The sequence below is a fragment of the Podarcis muralis genome, chromosome 5 (assembly GCF_964188315.1).
Source record: "Podarcis muralis chromosome 5, rPodMur119.hap1.1, whole genome shotgun sequence".
In the NCBI taxonomy this organism is placed as follows: Eukaryota; Metazoa; Chordata; class Lepidosauria; order Squamata; family Lacertidae; genus Podarcis; species Podarcis muralis.
The window spans coordinates 80,237,784-80,254,941 of record NC_135659.1 but is presented as its reverse complement, the minus strand read 5'-3'; the positions used below and the strand labels follow the sequence as shown (position 1 = coordinate 80,254,941).

The 17,158-nt window shown below is 45.3% G+C and overlaps 1 gene segment (V, D, J or C); it reads left to right on the top strand.

The window, feature by feature from the left end:
- The first annotated feature begins 215 nt into the window (after positions 1–215).
- Positions 216–16,627, top strand: LOC114599602 (immunoglobulin heavy constant gamma 1-like). The segment is given in 8 exon segments: positions 216–536; positions 1,958–2,302; positions 3,618–3,947; positions 5,021–5,140; positions 6,056–6,421; positions 8,124–8,432; positions 8,710–9,024; positions 10,879–16,627. Coding segments are annotated over 8 exon segments (1,830 nt in total).
- The last annotated feature ends 531 nt before the right edge of the window (positions 16,628–17,158 follow it).

Sequence of the window (17,158 nt, the reverse complement as noted above, 5' to 3'; positions counted from 1 at the left end):
CAAGTAGATAAATAGGTACCGCTCTGGCGGGAAGGTAAACGGCATTTCCGTGTGCTGCTCTGGTTCACCAGAAGCGGCTTAGTCATGCTGGCCACATGGCTCCCTCAACCAGTAAAGCGAGATGAGCGCTGCATCTCCAGAGTCGGTCACAACTGGACCTAATGGTCAGGGGTCCCTTTACCTTTAACCCCACCAAGAGCAGGCGACCTCCCTCTTAGGGAGGGAGAAGTGTTCCTGAACTACCGTTTACTGAGATGCATGAAATGTTACCATATACAGTATGCACGTGGGGGTGTTCAGGCTGAGTTCATAGGGAAATGAAACGTCCATAGGTTAATGAAACGCGGAAAAGCTCTGACAATTAGCTGTTGTTTGCAAAGCCTCTCCTGGGCGAGGCTAAGCGTCCTAGGCACCTCTTGGCAACGTTCCTTTGGGTACTTTTAACCTCTGAAGGTGTGGCGCAAAGTCCACCTGTTTTGCTTCCTTAACCTTTGCAATGGAACTGCCCTTCTTCTTATCCTACCTTATGGCTGCAGGTAGGGACCCTTCCTCATTTACTTGGTGGAGCCGCTGCTTCTGTACTGGAATAATAATAATAATAATAATAATAATAATAATAATAATAATTTATTATTTATACCACGCCCACCTGGCTGGGTTTCCTTAGCCACTCTGGGTGGCTTCCAACAGAATATTAAAATACAATAGTCTATTAAACATTAAAAGCTTCCCTAAACAGAGCTGCCTTCAAATGTTTTGTAAAAGTCTGGAAGCAGCGGCAGAGGAATGGGGCAGGGGACGAAGCGTGGTGGGGAGGGACAATTACCCTCACATGAACCATAACCCACAGATTCCCAGCTTTCTTCCTCCTCTTCTACCTCTTCCTCTTCTTTTTAAAAAAGAGTTAAGTTTCTAGCATTTGCAGAACCTAAGATATGAGACGAAATGTACAGGCCCTAGGCTCCCCTCCCCCCTCCCCCCCCCAACAAAATCTTGGGTTTCAATCATTTTGTGTATGAGAAATTAGCCTGCTCTCACCCACCCCCCACAACGTCTAGTATTTTACTTTGGTACCCCATATTTTTACAAAGGGCATTTAGAAAAGGTTTTAAAAGAAATCTCAGCAGTAATCAGCAGCTGGGAGGAGGGAGAAATCCTCCCAACTGGCTCTATCAAATTTCTTTACAGGGGAAAATTGGGACATTTTACATAAAAACTTGGTAGGCCATCTATTGATAGCTGCAGGAATCTCAGTGGCAAGATTTTGGAAAACCTAAGGGTTAAACATGGTAAAATAGTACCAAAAAAATATGTGGGGAGGGTTTGCTCTTGTTTGTTTTCTGGGTATCTATTTTGTGTTCTTATTTTGTCATTTTATGTTGTAAACTGCCCTGTTCTCTTCTGATGAAAGGCAATATACAAATTTAATAAATAATTTAAATTTTAAAAAAACCCACAGGAAGCCTTGGGAAATCACGTTAACTGAGAAATTGACACAAAGTTTATGTTTTGCCAGTGGTTAAAAAAGTGACACACATTCTTGGCATATTGCTGACCTTCTATAACGTGCACGGATAAAAAAAGATACTGTTGAAACCTTGCCATTGGTCTTTAAAAACGTCTATATTGTCTAATTTAAAATTATATTTGCTCAAAGGGGACATACTCTCAGTAAAAGAACTATGCAGACTGTTGATATGTGTCTGCATGTGTAGATAGATAAAAAGAGACAGACAGAGAGAGTCTATTGCTCATTGATTAATTTTCTATTATTTTGCAATCTTTGCAACATTTTTGGTGCCAAAGAGAGGACAGGCTTTATGTTCAGTCCGTGTGTCAGAACCGAGTTACCTGTGATTCAGTGAGTCAGTTAGTTAAGGGGGCAGTGCCCCCCTGGCTACACCCATGTGTGTGTGTGTATGTTCATATATCTTCACCCCTTCTGTTTTGTTTCCAGCTGCTTTGGAGGTGAAGACTAGTCCTTCTCCTGTAGTAGGCCTGGTACACAACCCAGTTGTGCTGCATTGTAACTTTACAGTTCAGGAGAGCATCAGAAAAGAAGACGTGGCTCTGAAATGGGCGGTGAAAACTGTATCTGGAGAAGAGAGGGCAGTGTTTTTGTTTGATGGGAACCACACAGCAGGTTACCGGCACGGGCCCTTAGTGAATGTTGAGTTACTACCCCATGGCATTGCATCACTCACCTTGTCCGATGTGACATTAAGGGATGAAGGGATTTACACGTGTACTGTGTTGGTAACTCCGCAGTATGGAAATGGAAAGATCCAGCTTAAAGTCAGAGGTACCAATTGCTTTTTGAAGTTATCCAACCAACACAAAATGAAGAATCTTTGAAGATCAATAAAGTGGTCCAGTAGAGCGGGCTGTTACATGCGGCACCTGCCACAAAATATTGCAGTGCTGTTGTGCAATGTTCCACTTAGCTAGCCATACATTCTTCTCAGACAGTCCACATCATTCCCTCTCCTGGTTTACTGTCCCCCGCAACATTCTGTGCCACTGAGCAGGCTAAGTCTTCATGGGTCTGTCTCGGGGGGGGGGGGGGTTCTGCCTTCCTTCCCTTCTTAAGTTTCTAATCCCCAACCCCACATATCTATTGTGCTTCTGAAAACCTTCACCCGTGTGTGCAAAGGATGCTATTTTGATTATGAAAGGATTGACACCCACCCCCCAAACATTGCTTATAGAAGGAACAAGTGCTTCTAAAGCTGGGGCAAACCTCACCCAGCCCCACAAGTAAATCAGGGAATGGGAGGTGGAGGAAAGCAACAGCCACAAAAAGTAAGGAGGGGAGGAGTGACTGCCATCATTGTTGCCACAAACATGAAGAGAAGGAGGAGGAGAGCTGGGGGGGGGGGGAAGCAACAGTAGAGGCCATACAGTGCAAGTTGCCCTGGGCCCTGCTGCACCTCCTTAGTGCCTCATTAGTTTTCTGCAAGAGGGATTGACTACTAAACCACTCTATAAATTGTAGCTCTGTGAGGGGAATAGGGGTCTCCTAGCAAATCTTAGCACCTTGAACAAGCTCCACTTCCAAAGATGCTTTGGGAGAAGAAGCCATGACTGTTTAAAGTGGTAAAGGTAAAGGGACCCCTGACCATTAGGTCCAGTCGTGGCCTACTCTGGGGTTGCAGCGTTCATCTTGCTTTATTGGCCGAGGGAGCTGGCGTACAGCTTCCGGGTCATGTGGCCAGCATGACTAAGCTGCTTCTGGTGAACCAGAGCAGCGCACGGAAACGCCGTTTACCTTCCCACTGGAGTGGTACCTATTTATCTACTTGCACTTTGACATGCTTTCGAACTGCTAGGTTGGCAGGAGCAGGGACCGAGCAACAGGAGCTCACCCCGTCACGGGGATTTGAACCACTGACCTTCTGATCGGCAAGTCCTAGGCTCTGTGGTTTAACCCACAGCACCACCCACATCCCTGTTTAAAGTGGTAGGAGACTGCTTTAAATGTATAGCACGTAACACATTTTATTAGAGCAAAAGCTTCCATGGATTAGATTCCATTTCAGCAGATATGTGGAAGGCATTCCTCAGTGGTGGATATGAGCGATATTCCTCTCTGATAATAATCTGCTTTCGCACCCCAGCTCAGCCTGCTGTGCTGCTGTCACCCCAAAGTCTCCTGGCTGCTGCAGAAGGAGAGAAGACATTTACTTGCAACGTTCATGACTTCTACCCCCAAGCAATTAACATCTCTTGGCTGGTCAGGAAACAAGGCAGCCTACGCGAAACACCACTGTCCTCAGATATATGCACAGGGGCCCCATCTTCCCGAGGCCGTGACGGTTTGTTTGCTGTGCTGAGTCGTGTCACCCAAATGGTGTCGGAGGCTGATAACGGTTCCTTATATATCTGTGAAGTCCAACACGAGTCCCTGGGAAAGCCGCTACGTAGAAATACAACTTTGTTGGTCACGAGTAAGTGTCTGCAAATCTGTTTGTTATTATTTGTTACATTTATATTCCATCTTTCCTCCAAGGAGCTCGAGGTGGTATACATAGTTCTCCTTATCCTCACAGCAACCCTGTGAGGTATGTTAGGCTGAGAGAGGGGGGGGGGGAGGACTGGCCCACTACTACACTTCATAGCTGAGTTGTGGGTTGAGGTCTGGTCTCCAAGGAGCTTCACAGGCAACTAGCCACACACTTTCCTGGTGGCTCTGAAGTTCCTGCCTTATTCACCATCTCCTCTACTTCTATGGTCCTGCAATAATTGGAGGGGTGGGGGGTCTGGAGGCACCTGCACCACCCAGGAAGCTGGTATGAGTACCTTCAGCCCTGGGACAGAGATGTCCAGATCCTCAGGCTCATTGGCAGTGTGGATCTGCTGGAAGGTCAAGCTTCCTTTGCTCCTCGTCCAAGGAGACCACAAACTCTAGGTCTGAATCCAGACAATGGCTTTTTATTCATGTAAAGGGACCCCTGACCATTAGGTCCAGTCATGACAGACTCTGGGGTTGCGGCGCTCATCTCGCTTTATTGGCCGAGGGAGCCGGCATACAGCTTCCGGGTCATGTGGCCAGCATGACTAAGCCGCTTCTGGCGAACCAGAGCAGCGCATGGAAATGCCATTTACCTTCCCGCCGGAGTGGTACCTATTTATCTACTTGCACTTTGACGTGCTTTCAAACTGCTAGGTTGGCAGGAGCAGGGACCGAGCAATGGGAGCTCACCCTGTCACAGGGATTTGAACTGCCGACCTTCTGATCGGCAAGTCCTAGGCTCTGTGGTTTAACCCACAGCACCACCCGCGTCCCCTTTTATTCATGTACCAAAAGCAAATCCTGCAGGACCACAGTCCATTACACTTATTTAGATCCACTGTTCTGTTGTCAGCGATAACAACAGGACAAGCCAAGTAAAAAATAAATCATCTTCAAGCAGGGGAGTCCCAGCAAGCAGTCTTGGAGGCCCAAGCCAAAGAAGTGACAAAGCATATGTCAAAAACAGAACAACTGCTATTGGTTTTAATAAATACATTTGTATTCTAGTACCAAAATCCTATCATCGGGACACAGGATTTATTGTCGGGGTGGCCACCTCTTGCATCATACTGACAGGCTTATGCAGCATATTTTTAACCATCTTTTATCAAACGCGGCTTGCAAAAGGTAAATTTTAAAGAATCCTAAAACATTTCAGGGTGGAAGTCATTCATTTTAGCCCAGTTCATGATCTGCATGAAATGACCCATGAAAGATTGCACATGTATTTGTCACTATTCCATGCCTCTTCCAAAAATGGAAACTTTCTGTTCCCAACACATGTTTTTACTTATTTACCTGATGTATTTATTTACTGCCCAATAAAAATATTCTAGTTACTGCTAAGTTACTAGTGATATGTCTAGGGGGCATGGCTTGGATTTTCATGGGCCACTCTGGTCTTTCCATTTTGTGCTAAGATCACAAGAAGAGCTCTGTTGGATTGGACCAAGGCTGATCTAGTCCAGCATCCTGTTTGCACAGTGGCCAAGCAAGCACCTATAGGAACTCTGAAAGCAATAGCTCTCTTCCCACCTGAGATTCCCATCAGCTGTTATTCAAAGGCACACTGTCTCTAGATCTGGATAGTTCAGTCGGTAGAGCATGAGACTCTTAATTCCAGGGTTGTGGGTTTGAGCCCCACGTTGGGTGAAAGATTCCTGCATTGCAGAGGGTTGGACTAGATGAGACCCCCATGGCCTCTTCCAACTCTACAATTCACTGATTCTACCAGTGGAGGTACACAAAGGCCATTGTAGCTAGTAGTAATTGATAACCTTGGCCTCCACGATCCTCTGCAGAACAATTTCTCAATTAACATTGAAATGTGTTTTATGTTTCCTGCACAGATGGGGAATCTGTAGCTTTCTAGGTATTCATGGGCTCTAGCTAGCTGGGAATGATGCGAGTTGTAGTCCTGCAACATCTGGAGGGCCAAGAGTTTCCTATCTCTGGTTTCTTGGGAAGAAGGCTGCACTATGTTCAAGGGACCTTTCGCTAAGTGCACTGTACCCTAACTGCCTTTGCTTTTTTTATATATAGCAGAGCCCCAGGTCTCCTCAATCATCCAGCCTGACCTGATCCCGATTAATGAAAAGATCAGGCTGATGTGCAATATAAATGGATTTAGACCCAAAACAATCCAGGTGAAATGGTACCGGAGAAATCCACACAGGATGGTGTCGACAGCACACCATGCAAAGGAAGATGCAGCCCTTTGTGAAGCTGGAGAAGATGTTACCGGTATGGCCAAGCAGCCGTTGGAAGCCAATGGCAGATTTTACAGCATCTCCTCCTGCCTGAGTTACACGCCGACGATAAAGGACGACAGGGCGGAATTTGAATGCAACATCCAGCACAGCACACTCAAAAATCCAATACGGAGGACCACAATTATTCATGTTACTGGTAAGATTAATAGCAGTTATCTAAGGAAGCAGCAGACAGGTTATGTATTCCAAAAGTGCAGCGGTGGCGAGCCTCTCCTGCCAGGCTGGCAACATCCTTATCTCCAAAAATTGACAGGTGGGTGGGTGCCTGTCAATCAACTGACCTCGTGCTTTGAATTCCCTATTGCTTAAGGTAAAGGTAAAGGTACCCCTGCCCGTACGGGCCAGTCTTGCCAGACTCTAGGGTTGTGCGCTCATCTCACTCTAGAGGCCAGGAGCCAGCGCTGTCCACAGACACTTCCGGGTCACGTGGCCAGCGTGACAAGCTGCGTCTGGCGAGCCAGAGCCGCACACGGAAACGCCGTTTACCTTCCCGCTAGTAAGCGGTCCCTATTTATCTACTTGCACCCGGGGGTGCTTTCGAACTGCTAGGTTGGCAGGCGCTGGGACTGAGCAACGGGAGCGCACCCCACCGCGGGGATTCGAACCGCCGACCTTTCGATCGGCAAGTCCTAGGCACTGAGGCTTTAACCCACAGCGCCACCCGCGTCCCCTTTCCTATTGCTTAGTGACTTGAAATTCAGCAAGGTCGTCTCCTCCTGCTGTGTTTCAAGACACACCCTTTCAGACCGGAGAGGGAGCAGGGATGTCTTAATCCAATGCCCATTACCTGATTTGTTCCCCTGCCCCCCACCAAACTTCAGTTCTCTGAAGCTGTCATCTGCCCATGCACAACCACAACTTCCATTTCCAAGCTGGGTGGAGGCTGGTTTGAGGGGGAGTACATCATACAGAAGTGTTTCTCAGAAAGCCACCGTATACCTACCGATTTCAGGTAACATCATGTGTAAAGGTAAAAGGACTCCTGACCATTAGGTCTAGTCGTGGACGACTCTGGGGTTGCGGCCCTCATCTCGCTTTATTGGCCGCGGGAGCTGGCATACAGCTTCCAGGTCATGTGGCCAGCATGACTAAGCCGCTTCTGGCGAACCAGAGTAGCACATGGAAACACCGTTTACCTTCCCACTGGAGCGGTACCTGTTTATCTACTTGCACTTTGACGTGCTTTCAAACTGCTAAGTTGGCAGGAGCAGGGACTGAGCAACAGGAGCTCACCCCATCGCGGGGATTCGAACCACCAACCTTCTGATCAGCAAGTCCTAGGCTCTGTGGTTTAACCCACAGCGCCACTTGGCTTCAAATGCCAGCAGTGGGATTGAGCTGGAGGTAGAGCAAGTGGTAAAATTTTCACAGCCTCAGATTGTGTTACCTGAGGGTGACTTGGAATACAGTGGTACCTTGGGTTAAGTACTTAATTTGTTCCGGAGGTCCATTCTTAATCTGAAGCTGTTCTTAACCTGAAGCACCACTTTAGCTAATGGGGCCTCCTCCTGCTGCTGCTGCCGCCGCCACACAATTTCTGTTCTCATCCTGAAGGAAAGTTCTTAACCCAAGGTACTATTTCTGGTTAGCGGAGTCTGTAACCTGAAGCGTGTGTAACCTGAAGCATATATAACCCGAGGTACCACTGTAATAGAGGCAAGGCACATCATTCACCACAAAAACAAGAGAAGCCCACAGTGGCCAAATAGATACCTATAGTACAGGTTCTTTTGGCCTGCCACTTTTCCTGTAGAGCTAGTGTAATGTCTGAAAGCTGTGTATGGAATATCTTTCCCCTCCACACAAACACACACAGACTTTTGATCTCTATTTGGCAGCTCGACCAGCGAGTCATTACATCTTCAGCTCGCCCCAGGTTCCCATACAGGGGGATAAGCTTATTCTGATCTGTGTTGTGGAGAAATTTTACCCAAAGGACATCACTCTGGACTGGTTTCGAAATGGGCAGCCTGTTGAAGAAGTGACACAGTTTGGGCCTTTCCCTTGTGAAAGTGATTTTTACAGTATATGGAGCCAGACTGAGTTTATCCTGACCAGAGATGACGAAGGAGCAATTTATACCTGTCGGATCAAGCACAGCAGCTTTGGAAATGTCGAAGAACTCTCCTATGAAATAAATTTGCAAGGTACGATGCCTCTGTGGTTGGAGCAGATTTGATTTCTCATTTATTATTGCCTTTGGCCTGAGTGCATATATTCTAGGGACACATGCTTTCAACTTTTTCTTTCTACAGCAACGAGGACTAGAAAGTTACATTTAATTAAAACCAACCAACCAAACAGCAATTTCAACCGAGATGCATTACATCTCTTTCTCCCAAATGGCCTTGGCAGAACAGGGTGCATCGCTTGCCACTATATCTTAAGGGGAGCAACTCACTTTGTTATTTCATGTCCCTACAGGAACACCCCCAGAAGTCCTCTGGATCACTCCAGACCCTCCGGTTCCTGTTGCAGGAGAGGAGCTGAGGCTAAGCTGCCGAATCAATAACTTCTCCCCTAGCGTGATCAGGGTGAATTGGTTCCAAGATGGGAAGCCACTGCATGTGGGAATCTGCCACTCGGTCTCCGTAGTTGGCGCCAATGGCTTGCACTCCATGTGGAGCCTTCTGAGAGTGACACCTGCACAGGGGGCGGGGAATACTGTGTTTACGTGCAAGGTGGAACACGACGCACTGAGCGGATGTGTGGAAAGAGTGTACACTTTGCAGATGCCTGGTGAGTCCTGAGTTGATAAGATCCTTGAACAAACATCAAGGAAGCCGGAATAATGCACAGAGGGAGTCTGGAAGAGAGCTTTGGGGCAGTGATGTGAATAGAAAGTCGCGAGGTAGGAGCAGAAATGAGACCCTTCCTGCATTCCAACATCTTTTCCCCGCAAGATGAAAGGCAGCATGTTTTGGCTGTTGGCCTGAGGTCGTCATCTGTAAAAATACCCCATAGGGTGGCAGAGGGATTAAATTTTGCTTACAGAGGGCTTTGAAGATGTTCGCTTCTAATTATTAATATTATTGTGAAGCTCTTACAATGTAGCCTTTGGCTGCTCCCTGCAAGTAGCCAGGTGCAGTTTTTGAGGGATAAGGCAGAGACCCCACCACAAAACCCCCACTTAGATGCTTACTAGATTTGTTCCTGTGGTGGACTTGTAGTTGCCAGCAGGAGAAGTATTATGCAATTATTTTCACCCACCCTCTATTTCTGCATTGCTAATGCTAACCACTTCATTCTAGATGCACTTACTTGGTTGCGAGTAAGTCCCATTGCCCTCACTGTGGCCTACTTCTGAGTAGGCATGTGTGGGCTTGCACTGCAAAGCATTCATAGATACTTGGGCTTGGTGACAAACTTGCAGAAGTTTCAGCTGAGGAAATCTCTGATTTTTTCCATGCATTTTTCTTACACTTCACTTCAATACAGTGGTACCTCGGGTTAAGTACTTAATTCGTTCCGGAGGTCCGTTCTTAACCTGAAACTGTTCTTAACCTGAAGTACCACTTTAGCTAATGGGGCCTCCTGCTGCTGCCGCTTTGCCGGAGCACGATTTCTGTTCTCATCCTGAAGCAAAGTTCTTAACCTGAAGCACTATTTCTGGGTTAGCGGAGTCTGTAACTGAAGTGTATGTAACCTGAAGCGTATGTAACCCGAGGTATCACTGTATCTAGCAGCCCCATGCAGGCAATCGATACTTTTTACATGCTTGGCAAAGAAACATTTGAGGAGAAGACTCCCATATGTTTCCCTTTTAAAAGTTTATGGGTGAAGGAAAAAGCCCGCTAGTTTTCCATACGTACTCACAGGTTCAGTCCTAATAGGGAAATGATGCAGTTTTATTTTAGATCTTGGTTGACAATGCAAACTAAGTGCCAGTGGGTAGTGAAATGTCGGTTTAGTGCCAATTTCTATTACCAGGAAAACCAAATGTTAAGTATTTTCCACGCTGCAAGCATGTTGTAACCATCATCAAAGTAACTCTGCATGCAGAAAAACAACAAAGTTGGGAAGAAGGTTAAGGTGGAAGCTGCTCCCTGAAATATTAGTTTTCTGTGTGCAGGGAGGGGCAGGGTTTGGGCTGGTTTTTTTGGTCAGGGCAGCTCTATTTGTAGCCTAAAGTTGGAAAATCCAGTAAAAGTTTTATTACATGGTTCTGTTTCTTAACCCTTTCACATACTAACTAGCATTGTTAGATTTGACTGCAAATCTCCCACATTTTGTTCAATGTTGTGATGTGAATATTGGCAATGTCCTTTGAATATAATTTGGGTCAACAGATGCAAGGTTTAGGAGGGAAGCAATGTTTTAAGAGATGGTGGCCCAAGACCCCTTGATGCTAATTTATTGGATATAGAATTGTCAAGTGGCTTGCTCTTGTGCTGTTAACAGAAAGCATGATATGGAGAGAAAAAAGAGCAAACCCAGAAAGTGATGTTTTTCAAGCATGGAGAAAATCATTCATTACTATTGGGTGGGCTAATCAATCTGCTGATAAACAATCTACACTAGTTGGTTCAGAATCTGGCAGCCTTAATTGTATGCTAGAATAATAATTCCATTTGTTTTCTTTATTGGATGAAGGTTGAACTGTTTTCATGAAAAAGAAGCAAAAACTGCATTGAAGCAAACCAAAGGGAGATTAGCAAAGAAACTATGAGTGGGCTGGATTTCAAGGCATGAACAGAAGGATAAAAGCAGAAAAAGGAAATAATATGCCGTCTGCAACCACAAGATGTCGCTTTTCACCATCAACTGTTTGGCCAGATAATTCCAGATATTTGTGGTTTACTTTATTACATGTGAAATCTCACACTCTGGTGACTCTCCTTCTCCAAGAATTCAGGAGTGACTAAGCTTTCTAGTTTAGATCACCACTGCCTTTAATTTTTTAAATTATGTGCCACATTTCTCTTTGCAAGAGGAAAAAAACCAATCCCACAAGATAGTTCATGACCAAGATAACTAGCAAACAGTCATTTAGAAATTATCAGAAAAATATTCCCCAGAGAACATAGGAGAGTGTCCTGTTAGCTCAGTGGTAGTGCCTGTCCATTAGGGTGTGTTGAATTTTTCCAAAAACGAGGGTTGCTAAAAAGTTGTAACATGGCTTGGGAATTAAAAAGATATTTTGGTTAAATTAATATAATTTAGTTTTGGATGTAGGTCATTTTTTTGTGTAAAATTGCATAGAAATTATTAAAAATGATTGCCAAGTACTTCCAGTTATATTATACATTTTCGTTGTTGGCATTTGTCTGGAAGAGTCTTCTATTGGGAGTCAGTTGAAGAGTTACAGTGCCTATTATAGCTGTAGAGACCAATATGGGAGAGACAATTTAGTATATTACCTGACATTTTCAGAAGGCAAAATCAAAATTCTTTGGGGTTCTGAAAGCAGCTTATGTACTTCTTCATCAAACGTAGACTTACGAAGCTAGATATTGTCCAATCAGAAAAAACAATGGCAGATTTGAATTCCACATGCCCCAAAATGTTTTTTTTAAAGATCCCTCACTAAGAAATTTGCAAAAATTAAGTTTCAGCCCCTAAAATGACATGCCCTGCTGCACATTCTCACAGCCCCAGGAAGCAATATACTTCTGAATGCCATCTGCTGGGAAGCAGCTTCTGCTTGTGGGCTTCTTGTAGACATTGGGTTGTCCACAGTGAGAACAGGAGGCTGGACCAGATGGGACATTGGTCTGATCCAGCAGAGCTTTTCTTATGTCCTTAATCTTTGCCTGCTGATGATCCCAAGTTCAGTGCCTAGTTATCCTCTCTTAAAAGGACCCAAGACTTTCAACCCTAATCCCATTGACCTGGGAGTAAGCCCCCTTGAATTAATAGGATTTACTTCTAAGCAGACATGGTTAGGGACGGGGGTGGCGCTGTGGGTTAAACCACAGAGCCTAGGACTTGCCAATCAGAAGGTCGGTGGTTCGAATCCCCACAACGGGGTGAGCTCCCGTTGCTCGGCCCCTGCTCCTGCCAACCTAGCAGTTCGAAAGCATGCCAGTGCAAGTAGATAAATAGGTACCGCTCCAGCGGGAAGGTAAATGGTGTTTCCGTGCGCTGCTCTGGTTCGCCAGAAGCGGCTTAGTCATGCTCGCCACATGACCTGGAAGCTGTACGCCAGGTCCCTCAGCCAATAAAGCGAGATGAGCGCCGCAACCCCAGAGTCGGCCACGACTGGATCTAATGGTCAGGGGTCCCTTTACCTTTACCTTTAGACATGGTTAGGAACGTGTTGTTCAGTAGTAAGTCATGGCAAAGATCTCCTGACTGAGATAAGACAACTCCTCTAACTTTAACAATTCCTTCAGTGCTGTTACTTTCCTCTTCCATTTGTGGTTCCATAAAGAATGGGGTTTTAGCAGCTGACATTTCTCAAACACTTGCAGCCATAACTAATATGTCAAGGTGCAAATGCTAAAATTCTCGCCTTGATGCAGTTATTGCAGATATAGAGCCCTACGTCTAAAAGGATATTTGTCCATTCTGCATTGAAGGTCCCAGCCGTGCTGAGAGATAGGTCTGCTTTTATAATGGGCCAACTAAAGATTCCAGTGACTTCAGCTGTCAATCAGCTGATTACAAATCAGCCTTGTGAGGAATGACAATAAAGCCGTTGCAGGAAGGAATATATTTATGAGGGAGTTAGGAATGGCGAAAGCAGTAGGGAGTGAGGCATGCTTGTTGAGGTTGCTGGTTTGAAGTGTGTGTATTTTGGAAGCAGGAACTGCTGTTTCAACTGAGCTGATCTTGTCATAATAATATTAATAAAAACATAGTGGTGAAGGCTTTTTCTTTTGTTTTTAAAACTGGCATTCCAAATGGAAATTTCCATGCAGAAATATGTTTGTTGTGAAAGGGATTATTTACATGCCCTAAAAGAGGAAGAGGAAGAGTTAGATACTAGTTTTATGATGTGAAAATCCCTATCAATATTAGTATCATAATTTAAATACCTCTGATGTGCCTCCACCCCCCACCCCACCCCGGCAAGGAAAAATAATTCACATTTCCTTTTTTTAATTCAATTGACTTCTTTTATGTTAATACAAGTGGTTGTTTTAGTCAGCTAGCCTTCATCTGCCCCAGCTGCAACAAAACATGTCTCTCCCTTATCAGTCTTTACAGCCACAGCAGGTGCTGTGATCTTCCAACAGTTTGACTTCACCCTCAAAGGTGTACTCCTCCATTGTCTCCCAAGACAGACGGATGCCAACCAGCTGGAAGAGAAAACAAGGACTGGGGTTTGGGTTGCTTTGCATCTCCTCTCCACCAAATGTCTGAGCCTCCTTCTGTGCCTTTAACAGCAGCTTTATCTGTAAAAAATGAGCAGGCAAAGCCTTTCATGGCCAGGAGATGAGAATGACCAACCCACTTCTGAAGATCTGAACCATTTCGAAAGAATGGCCAAGACTGGCCTGGATAGCAAAATGCTACCTGAGCACAGCTGAAGACTCTTATTTATAAAAGTATTTCTGATTCATAAAGCTTTTCTTTTTGGATGAACAATAAGAGCACCTTTAAGAGCTGCATGACAGGCAGATTTCTAATAGGTTCAGTTGTTCTGTGCAGAGAAAGCTGCTTGTGTTGATTTCCCCCCTGTTATGGGCTGAATAAGAGCCAAATATACAACATTCCTGATTTCTGTCCACCCTTGTAGCCACCCTTTGAGTCATTTCTGATTTGCCAACATCCTTCTTAGAGTCCGGTGAATACACTTCACAGGATATGGTCTTGCACCTGGGCTGACCAAATTAGCCCCTTTTCTCCCAGGTTCCGTCAAAATCTCAGTAATTCACTGGGCACACCTGCTAGACCACAGCCTCACCCTGTGCACATCCAGTATAATAAGCAATTATGTTTAGGAGGATGCTCTCCAATTTTGGGTCCTCTCCCCACCCAGAATTGCTTTTACTTCTGATTGCTTAATACTTGAATCTATTAGCTATTCTGCCTGTCCAGTATCTCCAATTCTCTTTATTGGCAATTACCTATGAAGGAGGTAGCTTGTTTTCTGTCTAATACAGCTCCCCTGTCTTCCAGGCATGATGTAGGGTTTATTTCATCAGTGTCTGGAAAGATGTTCTATGATGTGTTGAGGACACTGTGAGATTGAAAGGTGAGATCAGGTTATTTTGTTTTTCTCATTTCCCCCCTCACAAACACATAAGCAAAGGCAGAAGGGGAGACTCGGCTGATAATTATCCTCTTCTCTCTCATCTTTCAGCGCTTTGATCTCTTTTTTCAAGTTGATTATGAAGAATGGGATGGAAACGCTGCCTTCTGCCCTTTGCCCAACGTCCCTGCAGTGAGGGATTCTCTTGCTTGTTACACTCTTAAAAGGAATCGTCTCATCTCCCTTCATGTTGACAGTTTTCTCCCTGTTCAGTGAGAGAGGAAGCAGTGCTGCCTGGGAGTTGCAGGAACCCACTTTGTGAGACTTGCTGATACCAGGAGGTTGCTGAAAGCTGCAACTATTTTGGCACTCTAATTGCATTTTGGAGTTATCAGTTTGGATAGCTCCTTTGAGACCCGTTTTTCAAGAGGAAGGACCTCTGTTCAGTGGTAGAGCATCTGTCTTGCAAATATGAGGTCCCAGACTCAGTCCCCAGCACCTACAAGTAAGATGGGGAGAGTCTCATCTGAAATCTTAGGCAGACACTGTCACACAGTGTGGGCAATACAGAGCTAGTTGGATAGTCCTACCTGGGCAGTTATCTTTCCACAAGGGTAGACATTAATGCCGAAATCCAGCATCGCCTGAGCTCTGCAAGTGCAGCTTTCTCTCGATTGAAGTGCAGAGTGTTTGAGGACCGGGACGTTTGCAGGGAAACCAAAATGCTTGTTTACAAAACTATTGTACTACCAAACTTACTGTATGCTTGGGAAAGGTGGACCACTTATGAACGCCATCTCCAACTCCTCGAAAGATTCCATCAATGGTGTCTCCAAAATTTTTTACACATCACTGGGGAAGACAGGAGAACCAATGCCAGTGTACTGGAAGAAGCAAATATCACCAGTGTCAAAGCAATGATTCTTCAACATCAACTTCGTTGGACTGGTCATGTTGTGCGGATGCCTGATTATCATCTTCCAAAGCTACTACTCTATTCCGAACTTAAAAATGGAAAGCGTAATGCTGGTGGTCAACAAAAGAGGTTCAAAGACTCTCTCAAGACAAATCTAAAGAAATGTAGTATAAACACTGACAACTGGGAAACACTGGCCTGTGAGTGTTCCAATTGGAGAACAGCTTTTACCAAAGGTGTCATGAGTTTTGAAGACACTTGAACTCAGGGCGAAAGGGAGAAATGCGCTAAGAGGAAGGCACACTTGGCAAACCATGATCAACTCCCACCCGGAAACCTATGTCCCCACTGTGGAAGGATGTGTGGATCCAGAATTGGCCTCCACAGTCACTTACGGACTCATTGATAAAACCGTGTTTATGGAAGACAATCTTACTCAGCTACTAGTGATTTCCAAAGAAGAAGAAGATGGATAGTCTGACTGCATTTAAGGTAGCTCCCTATGTTCCTAAAATATCCCTTCAAAAGTTTGAACTCTCCTCTAAAACATATTCTACCTAGCAACCCAAGTTTCATTTCCACGACTTCACAGCTACATTCTCCCCATGTCATTGATGCCAGTGGCCCTGAATCCTCTTTAGCACTATATGCTAGGCTATTTAGGTAGATCCTCAACCTTGCATGGGGCAGGCAATTCACCCTATTCCTTGCCTGCCCATCACACATTCAGCTGCCTCAATTCCTAATGGTCAAATCGCCCACGACCAGGATCCTTCCACCTGCCTCTTGATTCCACACTGACAAAGGAACAGCAACTTCAACTTTAGCTGAGGGCATCATGCTGGTTTAGGGGTTCCTGACTGATCTCTAACAGAGGAGAATGCCCACGGCTTCAGGGGCAATGGCTGGTGGGAGGTTGGTGCTGCAATTGCCTCCCTCTGCCTGATTCTGGACTCAGGCATGATGCCCTCCCTGTCTCTGGTAACATGTGAGAAATGGGAGAGACAGCTCAGGATAAAGCAGCACCTTATGTCAAGCCAGACCATAGGTCAATATTCCAGGCAGAGCATTTTCTAATTCAACTGGTAAGAGCTTCCCAAGATATCAAAAATACATGTTTCTGAACTCTGCTTCCTGATATTTATTTTTATGTATTTATTTGCTTTTCTTACATTCATACCGCACCTTTCTTCCATCACACACACCTGTAGCTTCCAAGTGGTCTCCCATCCAGGGACTGACCAGTCATGGTCCTGCTTAGCTTTGGCAAAGTGGTGGTCTCATGTGCCTTCAGACCATAACCTAGAATCTTTAGTTGGAGATGCAAGAGATTGAACCTGGAATATTATGCATGCAGAACACATGCTCCACCAATCAACTGTGCCCTTAATACAAGATTCCAGAGTTGTTGGTTTTTTTTGGGGGGGGGAGCTTTGGCTATAGTCAAATTTGTGCATCTCAGGGGGAAAACATAGCTGCTGCCCCTGCCCTTGGAACTAGAGGCTAGGTTTTGTCCATGGGTCCTGCATTCGTTTTCCTCCACACCCTTTGCATGCTCCCAAGCCTCTTGCAAGGCACTTTCCCCAGCGCAAGCATCGTACTACCAGTGGCTGCTATATTGCCGTGGGGCAGAAAAAGGAGTGACACAGAGCTTCATCAACTCAAGAAGGTGAAGCATCCACACCCCCCCCTCGAGCTTGCACCTGGAACAGTCCAATATTCTGCCGCCGCTGCTCGGAAGGGCATAAGTTAATCAATAGACAAAACCCAAATACCCATTTACCAAAGAAATTCTAACCCGGATATTATGTTCAACA